At 56.2% G+C, this 14,907-nt stretch overlaps 1 protein-coding gene and 1 pseudogene across 2 annotated transcripts; both read right to left on the minus strand.

Annotated features, from left to right (window-relative positions):
- Positions 1 to 178: 178 nt before the first annotated feature.
- LOC149911994 (uncharacterized) lies at positions 179 to 6,174 on the minus strand (annotated as a pseudogene).
- On the minus strand, positions 4,952 to 14,089 carry LOC149911995 (ATPase family AAA domain-containing protein 2-like). 2 transcript variants are annotated; one of them, XM_090132904.1, is made up of 6 exons: positions 13,726 to 14,089; positions 11,561 to 11,698; positions 11,232 to 11,422; positions 10,799 to 10,922; positions 10,598 to 10,691; positions 4,952 to 10,318 (listed from the first exon to the last, which is right to left on the minus strand). In XM_090132904.1, exons 1-3 carry the CDS (start codon positions 13,852 to 13,854, stop codon positions 11,273 to 11,275), a joined length of 417 nt encoding a protein of 138 aa, XP_089989030.1. In that variant the 5' UTR covers positions 13,855 to 14,089; the 3' UTR covers positions 4,952 to 10,318; positions 10,598 to 10,691; positions 10,799 to 10,922; positions 11,232 to 11,272. The 2 variants fall into 2 exon arrangements, with proteins under 2 accessions (XP_089989030.1, XP_089989029.1); XM_090132903.1 differs by having other exon boundaries at positions 10,799 to 11,422.
- Positions 14,090 to 14,907: the final 818 nt, after the last annotated feature.

The raw sequence follows: 14,907 nt of genomic DNA on the forward strand, positions 1-14,907 counted from the left end.
TTTGCTGACCAGGGGAGGCGCGACTCAGGAGGTGGACAGAGATTCACCTCCTCAAGACACACTGAGTGGGACGAGACGTAGCTAGGAGGAGAAATGGGATGAGCAGTGTCCCTCTGCGCACAGATGTCTGCTGCTGCGTCTGCACAGATCTCTTGTGCTCAGTGGAGTTTGTCCATGAAGCAAAGAAAAAGTGTCTCTGCTAGGGAGTCCTGGAGAGGCATAGAGATGCAAAACAGGAGAAATGAAAACTAAAAGCAGAAGCCCAAGGCCAAATGCTGCCAAGCAGCATAACCCCAAGAACAAAAGGCTGCACCCCTTTAGCAAAAGCCTGAACCCAAGGCCCGAAGATTTAACTCCTTTAACAGAAAATTGCACCCCAACACCAAATGGTGCACCCCTTTCACAAAATCCTAACCGCAGGACTGGTGGCTTTAGACCCCTGCCAACAATTTATGGGGAGAGCAGCTTCAGGGAAGGGAAGACTGCAGTGCACAAGGGATGTGAAGTGCCAAGGGTGAAAAAAAAGCTCTTAGGTTCTCTGCTCTCTGACCTGGAAGTCTCGGATGGGGAGCGGAATAACCCCCCCACAATTCAGGAGGAAACAGAGTCCTACTGTTCCATCTGGACTGCCACAAGTCCGTGGGGCCAGATGAGATTCATCCAAGAGTGCTGGGAGAGCTGGTGGAGGTGAAAAGCCAAGCTGCTTTCCATCATCTGTCAGCCTTCCTGGTCAACTGGAGATGCACTTTGGCCACAACAACCCCAGGCACCGCCATGGGTGTGGGGCAGAGCAGCTGGAAGTCAGTGTAGAGGAAACGGACCTGGGGTTATTGGTTGACACTCTGCTGAACACGAGCCAGCAGTGTGCCCAGGTGGACAAGAAGACCAACGGCATCCTGGCCTGTATCAGAAACGGTGCTGCCAGCAGTGCAGGGAAGTGATTGTCCCTCTGCACTCAGCTCTGGTGAGGCTGCAGCTCGAGTGCTGTGCTCAGTTCTGGGCCCCTCACTGCAAGAAGGGTCTCAGGGAGACTTCACTGCCCTCCGTAACTCCTGAGGGAGGCTGTGGTGAGCTGGGGGTTGGTCTCTTCTCTCCTGTAACAGTGATAGGATGAGAGGGAATGGCCTCAAGTTGCACCATGGGAGATTCAGGCTGGATGTTAGGAAATATTACTGCTCCAACAGAGTGGTTGGGCACTGCAATGGGCTGCTCTGGCAGTGGTGGAGTCACCGACCCTGGAGGTGTTCAAGGAACATTGAGACGTTGTGTTGAGGGACATGGATTAGTGAGAGCTATTGGTGATTTCGACCTCAGTGACTGTGTGATTCTGTGATTCTGGATGGGGGATTGAGAGGGGACGTTGGGGGGGGATGAGGATCAGAATGGCGGAATAGGAGGGGTGGGACGGGGGAAGGGAAGGAGGAAAGGGACCCTGGGGGTCAGAATGGGGATGAGGGGGGAACTGAGGGGGGCAGTGAGGTGGGGGGTGGAGGAGGACTGCAGGGATCAGAATGGGGAACTGTAGGGAGGAGGGGGCTCCAATAGTCAGATGGGAGGGGGACCACAGAGGAGGGTGTGACCCTGGGGTCACAAAGAGGGACTGGGGAGGTTGTGTCTGAACCACTGGGGGGGGACACAGCACCTCCTGCCACCAAGCAGAGGTTCTGAGCGACACAGAAGCCCCACGGGGCCAAAGCAGAGCTGCATGCGGCCCCCGGCTCCCTTAAGCCCAGTCCCCTCCTCGGTGCCCCCCCCAAACACCCACCTGTAGAAGCTGAGGCGGCGCATACTCCCCATCTGGAGTACTGCCTCCAGGTCTAGGGCCCTCAGTACAAGGAAGGCAGAGAGCTGTTGGAGAGGGTCCAGAGGAGACCCTCAAAGATCATCAGAGGGCTGGAGCACCTCCCCTACAAAGACAGGCTGAGGGAGCTGGGTTTGTTCAGTTTGGAGAAAAGAAGGCTGCGGGATGAATTCATTGCAGCCTTTCAGGACCTAAAGGGAGCCTAGAAACAGGAGGGGAGACAGCTCTTTGAAAGGGTAGATAACAGCAGCACAAGGGGAAATGGTTTGAAGTTGAGGCAGGGAAGATTGAGGTTGGATGTCAGGGGGAAGTTGTTTGCTGTGAGAGTGGTGAGGTGCTGGAACAGCTGCCCAGAGAGGCTGTGGATGCCCTGTCCATCCCTGCAGCTGTTCAAGGCCAGGCTGGATGGGGCCCTGGGCAGCCTGAGCTGGTATTAAATGTGGAGGTGGAGGCCCTGCCTGTGGTGGGAAGGTGACAGAGATGATCCTTGAGATCCATTTCAACCTGGGTCATTCTGTGTGATTCTGTGATTCTGTCCTGGTTCTATCAGTGCTCCATGCCATCCTGCAGGCTGTTGTGCAGAGCGCAGTGCTGTGGAGCTGTGCTTCCAAGCTCTGTGCTCTCCAGCACTCTCATGTGAGTTCCGCCTCTCCCAGGAATCTCCTGTTCCAAGGAACCTCCATTGCTCCCTTGCTCTGTGTGCGCATATGTGTGCAGAACCACACACCGACATGCAAAGACTTCCCCGTGCATTCACACACCTGCAAGCACATCCTTACACAGCCCTGTGTGCACGCTCCATCCATGTGCGTGCAAATGTGAGCAGAACCACACAGCCACGTGCAAAGACCTTGATGCACACACCCACGTTCATGTACACACATGTGCAAACCCACCCCATTGCACACCCACATGCATGAAGACACGAGCGCAGCTCCAGCCTTGCACACAGACACGTGCTGTGCACACTCTGATGTTCAACACCATCTCTGCACACCCCGTATGCACACATACCTGCACTCACAGCTCTATGACCAAATGCCGATTGCATGGCACAGCCAACATGCAGACGGTGGGAAATGTCAGAAGGAAAGATGTCCTGTTATGCTAATTCAATCTCCTCTCTTTAATGAGGGCACTGGGGCACAGCTGTAGCCTCATCTTGAGATGTGGGTTGCTACAGGATTCCTCGTTTGGACGCAGCGGGGTTAACCAGGAGCCACAGTCTGAGGGACACTCCTCATGTGCTCTGGAGATGGAAGTTATGCCAGGAGCAAAGAAAAGACTTTCACAGACAGCACAGGGGAGGAGTTCCTGGGCCAGGCAGTGACATGCAGAGCAGTGTCCACTGCCCTGGGATCTGCGTGTGTCCCGTTCCGCAGCAATGCAGAAGGGCTCAGGGTGCTGCACTGTGGCACAGCTCACTGAGGACACTGGGTTCAGCAACACCAGGTGGGCTATTGGGGTCCTGGACTTGTGATGGAAGTCCTGCCAGGGACTGTGGGGGTCTGCGAGATCCAAGGGATGACCCAAGGGGGTTAGGGAGGTCCGAAGGAGGAAATAGGGGGGATCTAGGGGAGCCCAGAGCAGGGATAAGGGGTGCTGCTGGGGACTATGGGGCTCTGTGAGGTCCCAGGCTGGCTGTGGGGGAGGTGCACCAGGTCTGAGGAGCTCCTGGAGGAGTTATGGGGCTCTGTGGCGGGGTGTGGGGGATATACGCCCATGGGATGGATATGACAACAGAGCCTGCAGGAGCACAGTGCTGTCCAGGAGAAGGCAGGATGTGCGCTGCATGTGGGACACTGGGATAGGGGGACACAGAAGGAAGGTGGGGATGTGAGGAGTGGTTTGAGGTAAAAAGGGGGTTGTGGGGCAGTGTTGGAGTGGATTTACTTCTTCCTGAGAGGGGACTGGGGGTCCCTGTGGCCCAAAGGTGGGGCCATGAGCCATTACCCCACACGAGCCATAACCCAAAATGACTACATAACCCTGTACGTGCATGACCCCATGGCTGCACCTGACCCACGGCCCTGTGTGAACCATAGCCCCACACCACCCTGTGACTCCCTGACCCTGCCTGCCCCCATCACGCTGCGACCCGCTGCCATGTGGCCCCAGAACTCTGGGATCCCTGCCCCCACCTCACCCCCACCATCTAACTCCATGTGACCCGTAACTCCATGACACCCCATCTAACCCTACCATCCCATCTGGCCCCATCACTGTGAGCCGGAACCCCATCTGACCCAACGTCACCCCACAACTCTGTGACCCTGCAGGACCCCCACGTGACCCACTACCCCGTGTCCTCACCCCATGTGGCCATAGAACCAGCTGTGTGTGGGGAAAAGGCACCTCCGCCTCGGGGTGGCGCTGCCCCAGAGCTGCCCCAAAGAAGACATGGGCTGGGCTGCAGCCCTACATCTCGGTTTGGAGAGCTGGGAACTGGCCGAAGGGGCCAGAAGAAGGACGTGAATGCTTCTGTAGGGAAATGCCTGTTGCAAGGTTTGGTGGGCAGGAAGCTTCTGTTTCTCTAAGTGGACGGGAACAGAACAAACCGATCCCACTGCGACTGGGGAAGGGACTGGAGCCAGGCTGATGGCAAGGAGGGATGCTTGAACCAGGAATGGAGCTGGGATGGACTGAAGCAGATCAACTCCTGAATGGGGACATGGGAGAAGAAGTCCAAGTCAGCTGCAGAATGAACACAGAATTCCTTACAAAAAGGCGTCCCAGATTGGGTCAGTTGGAGCAGTAGGGACAGTGGTAAAGAAATTTGGAACAGTTGCTGCAACGACCCCGAGAAATGGACAAAGAACTCTGACAGCAGCGCAGCACGGGGAGGAAGGATTGCATGGTGGTGCAGAAGAAGGATGGAGAACATCAGCGGTGGAATTCCCCTTTTCCGTAGCGGTCACCCGCTGCTACGGGACTCTGCAAGAAGAAGCTGCAGCCTGCCGTGGTCAGCATGGCTGTGTGTGGCAGCTGTGTGCTGCTGGAAATCATCTGACCTCTTACGGTTTCAAGAGTGGCAGAGAAAGTATTCTAACGTCTGCAGGGATAGCACAAGGTAGGATCAGAGTGACAGAGTGCTGTTGCTCAGCAGACAGATGCTGAGCAGAGCACAGCAGGGCCAGGACATTCTGACCAGGGTCAGGTGAAGACTGCACACGAGATAAGGCACAGGTGCAGGACGGAGCCTGAGACACAGCAAATGCAACAGCTGTAAGAAATCCTGCCTGCCTGTCTGCATAGAAAAGCACACAATAACCCAAAAGGAACAGGTTGGCCGTAGACCTCATCTGGAAAAACAGCAGAGCAGATGCGTGGCGTAGACTGTGAGCCTGCAGTCCCCAGCCAAGAGGGAACAGGCAAGCAGGGACTGCCACGGGAGGAGAGCTGCAGGAGCAGAAGGAACTCACGCAGCAGCTGCGCCTTTTGTCCCTCACCACGAGGAGGGAGAGTGCAGTAATGCCACAGCAATAACGGACGAGCTTTGCTGCTGCACCGAGAGCTGTGCCTGACGGAACGGCAGTGATGAGAGCGTTTCTCGCACACCCCGCAGGCACCGGGGGGATCTGCTGGGATGTGGGGAAGCCCTGCAAAGTTGTGGGACGGCTAAAGAACACCTATGGGAGGACCTCAAAGGGGCACTTTGGGGCAGCTATGGGGCAGAGCCACACCAAGGAGCTGCCTTTACCCAACACACAGCTGGTGGTGGAACTGCTGCTGGCCACGGGCTGTGGGCAGCGATGGGGCTGTTCTGGGGTGCTCTGGGATGGCTCTGGGGCTGCTACGGGGCAGCTATGGGACACACCCACAGCTCAGTGGGGCTGACGTAGCCCCACACGGAGCTGGCGGTGAATCTGCTCCAATCATGAAACCTCTCCCAGAGCCCCCCACTGCCCTTTTGAACCCCATCTTGCCCAGCAAGACGTGGGCAAGGTGAGGGTCAGGGGACGTTACAGGCAGCTGATCCACAGCGGCCCCAGAGCCACCCTATAGTACCCCCTGAACAACCCAAGAACAGACCCATCACTGTCCACAGCCTCATCTGCGGTTATGGTGCTCACAGGGTTATAGGTCATGTGGAGCCTTGGGGTCACGCCAAGTGATAAGGGGTTATGGGGGGTTATGGATCAGGGCTCCACCTTTGGGCCACAGGGAACCCCAACCCCCTCTCAGGAAGAAATCAAGAAATGCACTCCAACACCGCCCCTCATCCCCCATTCTCACCCCAAACCCCTCCCCACGTGCCCCCAGCCCCCCTACGTCCCCATGCCACCCCACGTCCCCACAGCCACAAGTCCCACCTTTACCTCACGCGTTACCTTCTCCTGCGCAGCATTCCGCTCCTGCAGCCTGTGGCCCATATTACCACACCCCCCATGTCCTCCCAAGTTCTTGTGCCTCCATATCCCCAATGCCCCCCACATCACTTTCACCTACATCTGTGCCCTACACCTGCTTCAGCTCCGCAGCAGTCACCCCAGCCCCAGCACCATATGGTTGTATGGGACCTGGAAGGAAAAGGGGGTGAGGATTGGCCCCAGGTGGGCTACTGGGGTCCTGGACTTGTGATGGAAGTCCTGCCAGGGACTGTGGGGGTCTGTGAGATCCAAGGGATGACCCAAGGGGGTTAGGGAGGTCAGAAGAAGGAAATAGGGGGGATCTAGGGGAGCCCAGAGCAGGGATAAGGGGTGCTGCTGGGGACTATGGGGCTCTGTGAGGTCCCAGGCTGGCTGTGGGGGAGGTGCACCAGGTCTGAGGAGCTCCTGGAGGAGTTATGGGGCTCTGTGGCGGGGTGTGGGGGATATACGCCCATGGGATGGATATGACAACAGAGCCTGCAGGAGCACAGTGCTGTCCAGGAGAAGGCAGGATGTGCGCTGCATGTGGGACACTGGGATAGGGGGACACAGAAGGAAGGTGGGGATGTGAGGAGTGGTTTGAGGTAAAAAGGGGGTTGTGGGGCAGTGTTGGAGTGGATTTACTTCTTCCTGAGAGGGGACTGGGGGTCCCTGTGGCCCAAAGGTGGGGCCATGAGCCATTACCCCACACGAGCCATAACCCAAAATGACTACATAACCCTGTACGTGCGTGACCCCATGGCTGCACCTGACCCACGGCCCTGTGTGAACCATAGCCCCACACCACCCTGTGACTCCCTGACCCTGCCTGCCCCCATCACGCTGCGACCCGCTGCCATGTGGCCCCAGAACTCTGGGATCCCTGCCCCCACCTCACCCCCACCATCTAACTCCATGTGACCCGTAACTCCATGACACCCCATCTAACCCTACCATCCCATCTGGCCCCATCACTGTGAGCCGGAACCCCATCTGACCCAACGTCACCCCACAACTCTGTGACCCTGCAGGACCCCCACGTGACCCACTACCCCGTGTCCTCACCCCATGTGGCCATAGAACCAGCTGTGTGTGGGGAAAAGGCATCTCCGCCTCGGGGTGGCGCTGCCCCAGAGCTGCCCCAAAGAAGACATGGGCTGGGCTGCAGCCCTACGTCTCGGTTTGGAGAGCTGGGAACTGGCCGAAGGGGCCAGAAGAAGGACGTGAATGCTTCTGTAGGGAAATGCCTGTTGCAAGGTTTGGTGGGCAGGAAGCTTCTGTTTCTCTAAGTGGACGGGAACAGAACAAACCGATCCCACTGCGACTGGGGAAGGGACTGGAGCCAGGCTGATGGCAAGGAGGGATGCTTGAACCAGGAATGGAGCTGGGATGGACTGAAGCAGATCAACTCCTGAATGGGGACATGGGAGAAGAAGTCCAAGTCAGCTGCAGAATGAACACAGAATTCCTTACAAAAAGGCGTCCCAGATTGGGTCAGTTGGAGCAGTAGGGACAGTGGTAAAGAAATTTGGAACAGTTGCTGCAACGACCCCGAGAAATGGACAAAGAACTCTGACAGCAGCGCAGCACGGGGAGGAAGGATTGCATGGTGGTGCAGAAGAAGGATGGAGAACATCAGCGGTGGAATTCCCCTTTTCCGTAGCAGTCACCTGCTGCTACGGGACTCTGCAAGAAGAAGCTGCAGCCTGCCGTGGTCAGCATGGCTGTGTGTGGCAGCTGTGTGCTGCTGGAAATCATCTGACCTCTTACGGTTTCAAGAGTGGCAGAGAAAGTATTCTAACGTCTGCAGGGATAGCACAAGGTAGGATCAGAGTGACAGAGTGCTGTTGCTCAGCAGACAGATGCTGAGCAGAGCACAGCAGGGCCAGGACATTCTGACCAGGGTCAGGTGAAGACTGCACACGAGATAAGGCACAGGTGCAGGACGGAGCCTGAGACACAGCAAATGCAACAGCTGTAAGAAATCCTGCCTGCCTGTCTGCATAGAAAAGCACACAATAACCCAAAAGGAACAGGTTGGCCGTAGACCTCATCTGGAAAAACAGCAGAGCAGATGCGTGGCGTAGACTGTGAGCCTGCAGTCCCCAGCCAAGAGGGAACAGGCAAGCAGGGACTGCCACGGGAGGAGAGCTGCAGGAGCAGAAGGAACTCACGCAGCAGCTGCGCCTTTTGTCCCTCACCACGAGGAGGGAGAGTGCAGTAATGCCATAGCAATAACGGACGAGCTTTGCTGCTGCACCGAGAGCTGTGCCTGACGGAACGGCAGTGATGAGAGCGTTTCTCGCACACCCCGCAGGCACCGGGGGGATCTGCTGGGATGTGGGGAAGCCCTGCAAAGTTGTGGGACGGCTAAAGAACACCTATGGGAGGACCCCAAAGGGGCACTTTGGGGCAGCTACGGGGCAGAGCCACACCAAGGAGCTGCCTTTACCCAACACACAGCTGGTGGTGGAACTGCTGCTGGCCACGGGCTGTGGGCAGCGATGGGGCTGTTCTGGGGTGCTCTAGGATGGCTCTGGGGCTGCTACGGGGCAGCTATGGGACACACCCACAGCTCAGTGGGGCTGACGTAGCCCCACACGGAGCTGGCGGTGAATCTGCTCCAATCATGAAACCTCTCCCAGAGCCCCCCACTGCCCTTTTGAACCCCATCTTGCCCAGCAAGACGTGGGCAAGGTGAGGGTCAGGGGACGTTACAGGCAGCTGATCCACAGCGGCCCCAGAGCCACCCTATAGTACCCCCTGAACAACCCAAGAACAGACCCATCACTGTCCACAGCCTCATCTGCGGTTATGGTGCTCACAGGGTTATAGGTCATGTGGAGCCTTGGGGTCACGCCAAGTGATAAGGGGTTATGGGGGGTTATGGATCAGGGCTCCACCTTTGGGCCACAGGGAACCCCAACCCCCTCTCAGGAAGAAATCAAGAAATGCACTCCAACACCGCCCCTCATCCCCCATTCTCACCCCAAACCCCTCCCCACGTGCCCCCAGCCCCCCTACGTCCCCATGCCACCCCACGTCCCCACAGCCACAAGTCCCACCTTTACCTCACGCGTTACCTTCTCCTGCGCAGCATTCCGCTCCTGCAGCCTGTGGCCCATATCCCCACATCCCCTCATGTCCTCCCATGTTCCTGTGCCTCCATATCCTCAATGCCCCCCACATCACTTTCACCCACATCTGTGCCCTACACCTGCTTCAGCTCCGCAGCAGTCACCCCAGCCCCAGCACCATATGGTTGTATGGGACCTGGAAGGAAAAGGGGGTGAGGATTGGCCCCAGGTGGGCTACTGGGGTCCTGGACTTGTGATGGAGGTCCGGCCAGGGACTGTGGGGGTCTGTGAGATCCAAGGGATGACCCAAGGGGGTTAGGGAGGTCCGAAGGAGGAAATAGGGGGGATCTAGGGGAGCCCAGAGCAGGGATAAGGGGTGCTGCTGGGGACTATGGGGCTCTGTGAGGTCCCAGGCTGGCTGTGGGGGAGGTGCACCAGGTCTGAGGAGCTCCTGGAGCAGTTATGGGGCTCTGTGGCGGGGTGTGGGGGATATACGCCCATGGGATGGATATGACAACAGAGCCTGCAGGTGCAGGGGGAGAGGAGGGGCCTGGTATTGGTGTCAAGGGTGCTGTCAGGGAGTGTGGTTTTCTGTGAGTTCGGTAAAGAGCCCTGGAGGTGTTAAGGGAGGTCTGAGGGAGGAAATAAGGGGGTTCAGTGGTAGTTCAGTGGGCGATATGGGGTGCTGCTGGGGACTATGGAGGTTTGTGAGGTTTTTGGCCAGCAATGAGGGAGGAGTACCAGGTCTGAGGAGGTCAGTAAGGGGCTCTGGGCTCTCTGGGGGGTTGTGGGGTGCCTACGGGGTCTTGCTGGGGAAATACTGAGGGAGCTATTGGGGCTCTGAGGAAATTGCGGGTGGTCTGTTATGGGAAGGTAAAGGATTAGCTTGGGGGAAGCAAGGAGCAGCCTGGGGGATGGAAGGGACACCTACGAGAATGCAAGAGGAATCCGGGCTGAGGCAAGGGGACAGGTAGGGGAAGAACAGGGGAACGTCCCAGTAACTGAGTTCTTCTGTTAAATCCACGTCTTCTGCTTCCTGACGTAGCTGCAAAGCTGCCAGAGGAGCTGCAGTCCTGCTGCCCATCTCCTGCCTGTGTCAGAAAAAGCTGCATGTTAGTGGGGTGCAACTGCCATTAAAATGCTGACTCCATAATTGCAGTCACAAAACCATCACCTTCACTATCTGTTACAGGCAGACAACCATGGCTTTGTACAGGAACCACTTGTACAGACCAAGGGAACACCTTCACTGCCTTAGGACGTGAGTTACAGAGGAAGAGCCCCAAAGCCATCCTAAGGCTATCAAGCCACTGACTTTGGAAGCTAAACACACCCTCTACTTCAAGAATTAGCTAGACAAATCAGTGCACCTTGCTGCTGGAGAGGGCTGTGCTGCATCTTCTGCTGCCATCCTTGAGCTGTCATCGCGCTGCCCATCCACAGTGCACTTTGAGGGGCAGCAACCTTGCAAGAAAGAACAGAGAGCAGAGAGTTCTGCCTTGCATTTCCTGCTGGAACACAGAGATGAGCCATACAGCCCTCGCTCTCTGAACGCACACCTCTTCTCTTACCAGCTTTCCATTCCTGCACAACACTGTTCAAACCCTTCCTCTATCTCTCCCTTCAAAACACAATGCACAGCCTCTCCCCAGCGACGAGCTCCAGGCTGTTTAATGCCTGTGCCATCATCGGGACCTGCAGAACAAACCTTGGGGTTAAAAGGTTTGATTAGACAAGCACTCTGTCTGGCAGAATTCACCATCTTAAACACTTCAAAGAAGCGACTTCTTGAAAGCCCTGAATCTGTGTGACACATCAGGAGATGCTGAACTAAATCCGCAGCCTTCTCAAAAATGGAAGGGCTCTTCAGAACCAGCTGGAGGGGGAACACAGAGGTCTGACATCTTTGAACAAAACCAGGGCCACAGACACTGAGACATACAAACACAGGGAAATCCTGCATGCACGCAGATCAAATGGCATTACAGATCAACACTGCTTTACCTCGTCCACACCAACAGGCTCTGCAGTGCCCCAAACGTCTGTCAGTGGCAGTCGGTGAGGAACGGCCCTGCAGAACACGCAGAGTCACGTGGGGTCTCCTCCTCCTGCTCCTCCAGACGCCGCATTCCTTCCTCTGCCACACAGAGCTCAGCTGCTGCTGCTGCAGGCAGTGCTTCCCGTGTCTGCCCAGCCTAAAGCTATCAGACAGCGTTAGCGGATGCCTGGTGCTCACATACAAGCACAAGTGCTGGTGGAAAATCACCGCAAAGCACAGATGGAGTGGCTGGTACCCTGCAGTGAGCAAAGGCTGAGATGCACAATGTCCTCACCTGCTTGCTTCTTGGAAGTGGAGGATCAACAGCAGCTCCTCTTGTGATTAAGTCCTCCAAAAACCTTCTTCTTTCTTCCTGATCAGGAGACTGGATAGTGAAACCTTCTCCAAAGTCATTATTAAACAATTTCCGTACCTGAAGCCCAAGGAGAAAACATGTTTCAGATTTAAGGCCACAAAACAACCCTACTCTATTCCAATACAACTCCAATTCTGATTTAAGTTTCATGACTGGCATTTCAGCCACCCTGTTATGGATAGGTTAAAGCCAAGGGGAAGGGGGAGGGGGGCAGGGGAGCCTTCTAGCCCAACATCCCCTTATAGCCCACCCTATCACCTTATGGCCCCACACAGCCCAAGATCAGCTCTATAGCCCCTCCATAGCCTCTCACAGTCCCCTATATCCCCACCACAGCTCCCTCTGTCCCATATCCCCCTATACCCCCAACATAGCTCACATACAAGCAGAAGTGCTGATGGAAAATCACCGCAAAGCACAGACTGAATGGCTGGTACCTTGCAGTGAGCAAAGGCTGAGATGCACCTCACTGCTTGCTTGTTGGAAGTGGACGTTCAGCAGCAACTCTACTCATAATTAAGTCCTCCAAAAACCTTCTTGATCAGGAGACTGGATAGCGAAACCTTCTTCAAAGTCATTATTAAACAATATCTGTACCTGAAGCCCAAGGAGAAAACACGTTTCAGATTTAAGACCACAAAACAATCCTACTCTATTCCAATACAACTCCAATTCTGATTTAAGTTTCATGACTGGCATTTCAGCCACCCTGTTATGGATAGGTTAAAGCCAAGGGGAAGGGAGGGAGAGGGGGGGCAGGGGAGCCTTCTAGCCCAACATCCCCTTATAGCCCACCCTATAGCCCTCCATCACCCTAGGGTCCCACACAGTCACTTCTGGAACCACGTCTTCCATTCACCCCCTATAGGCCCACATCTCCCTATATTCCCCCATTGCCCCTCTCAGCCCCTCTACGTCCCCCCCACAACCCCTTATTGTATAACAACCCTCACTATAGACCCTCCCCAGACCACTATTATCCTACAGACCCTCCCACAGCCCACCACAACCCCCTATAGTTCCATTAACCCTTTAAAGGGAGGGGGGAGCCTTCTAGCCCCACAACCCTTATAGCCCACCCTATAGCCCCCTATCACCCTATGACCCCACACAGCCCCTTATAGAACCATATCCCCCATGCACCCCCTAGAGCGACATATCACCCTATAGTCCTCCTAAAGCCCATCCACTGCCCCTTATAGTCCCATATCCCACTAGAACTCTCCTACAGCCTTCCCACTACCCCTTATAGGCTCCCCACAGAACTGTATAACTTCCCCAATAGCTCCATATAGCCCCCCAACATCGGAACTATATCCCCCCTCCAGAGTCCCCCAGTCTTCTATATCCCCCCATATCCCCTTATAATCCATCTATAGTCCCCCCATTTTCCTATAGCCCCATATCTCCCTATAGCCACAATAAAGCCCCCTATACTCCCATATCCCCCTATAACACTTTTATAGCCCATCCAGAGCCCCTTATGATCTCCCCGCAGAACTGTGTAGCTCCCCAAATAGCCCTCTACAGTCCCATGTCCCCCCAGCTCCCTATAGCCTCATAGCACCCTATATCCCCCTAGAGCCCCAAAACCCTCCCTAAAGCCCCCCAGTGCCTTATAGCCCCATATCCCCTTATATCCCCCGCATAGTCCCCTCTTCTCCCGTATATCCCCTATACCTCTTCTATAGTCCCCACAGCTTTCTATAGCCCCAAATTTCCCCTGTAGCCACAATAAAGCACCCTATAGCCCCACATACCCCTATATCCACCCCCGAAGGCCCCCCAGAGCCCTATAGCCCCATACCCTCCTATAACCCACGCAGCCCTATATCCCTCTCCAGCCCCCCTAAAGCCCCCTAGAGCACCCAATAGCCCCCCCAACCCCATATTCCCCAACATTCCCCTCACAGCTACCTACACCCCACATCCCCCGATATCTCCCCACATCCCCCTACACCCCACATTACCCTATACCCCCCTCCCATACCCATATTACCCCACAGCCCCTCTGCAGCCCCCACAGCCCCTAAACTCCCACATCCCCCCGTATCTCCCCCACCACCCCCGTACCCACAGCCCACCTCAGCCCCGGGGGGCACCGGGAGCAGCGCTGGAGGGCTCGGAGGCATTAGGGTCGTGCTGCCGGATGCGGGCAGCAGCGCTAAGGCGGTTGGGGCCCCGAGTCCTTCAGCCGTCCCAAATCCCCGCATCCCACGGCAGAGGGAAGGGCGGGGCGGCTGGGGCCGCGCGCGGTTCCTCTCCTCTCCCCGGCCCGGAGCCGTTCTCCCGCACACCTCCGGCGCCGCTTTCCTCAGCACCGCTCCCGTCGTGCCGCGGTTCCGTCTCGGTGCTGCCCGGACAGCTCCGGCGCGCTGCGGCTGCGGATGCGGCTGCGGGGCCGTCGGTGTCTGAGAGGAAAGGCGGTCGGCTCCGAGCCGGAAGCAACGGCCGCTCCCGCGCTCTGTGCCTCAGCCAATCGGAGCCGGCGGCGCTGCCGCCGACCAATCAGACAGAGATCAGAGGCGGGCCGGAACTGCCGCTGACCAATGAGAGGCCGGGCGCGGGGCGGATCGGCTGTTGGTGGGGGCTCGGGGTGCTCTCTATTGCCATCGGGGGTGGGATTGGGATCGGAATTGGGATTGGGGACGAGGGATTGCGACTGGGATGAGGGATTGAGATGGACAGGTGGGTGATGGGCTTGGGAGGAGGGACTGGAAATGAGATTTGGAATTGGGATGTGGGATATAGGATGTGGGATTGGCACGTGGGGTAGGATGTTGAATGTGGGATTGGAATGTGAGATTTGGGATTGGGATGTGGGGATATGGATATGGGATGGATATGGGATGGGATATTGGGAAATGGGATATGGATGGGATGGGCTCTGGATATGGGATGGACTTGGAATGGATATGGGATCACAGAACCATAGAATTGCTCAGGTTGGAAAGAGCTTCAAGATCATAAAATCCAACCACAGCCCAACTGTGAAATCTGTTCAGCCGTGCTTTGGTCTCTGTGACGTCTATAAAGGTTGAGGTAAAATGCCCAAAGTAAAAGGAGGGCTACAATCAGTGATTTCCGGGAACTCTGTAGAACTGAAGAACTTCTGAAACAAACTGACATTTCTGTTCAGCAGAGGGAAATTAGTCATTTCAAGATAAAACCTGCTGTCCAGAAAGTCTGCAGATGTATGGTGGAACATCCTCTCTAGGCACTAAGAGCAAGGTTTTTTTTCCCTTTCCCTTTCCCTTTCCCTTTCC

Source organism: Phasianus colchicus, unplaced genomic scaffold (assembly GCF_987193195.1).
Source record: "Phasianus colchicus unplaced genomic scaffold, bPhaCol1.hap1.1 HAP1_SCAFFOLD_48, whole genome shotgun sequence".
NCBI classification, from domain to species: Eukaryota; Metazoa; Chordata; class Aves; order Galliformes; family Phasianidae; genus Phasianus; species Phasianus colchicus.

Excerpts from the sequence above, each read along its gene's own strand:
- LOC149911995 (XM_090132904.1), bottom strand. The coding sequence starts at position 13,854 with ATGCGGGGATTTGGGACGGCTGAAGGACTCGGGGCCCCAACCGCCTTA. Across the intron at positions 11,699-13,725 it reads CGGTGCCCCCCGGGGCTGAG|GTACGGAAATTGTTTAATAA; the intron begins GTGGGCTGTGGG and ends CTTGGGCTTCAG. Across the intron at positions 11,423-11,560 it reads CACTTCCAAGAAGCAAGCAG|GCTGGGCAGACACGGGAAGC; the intron begins GTGAGGACATTG and ends TGATAGCTTTAG.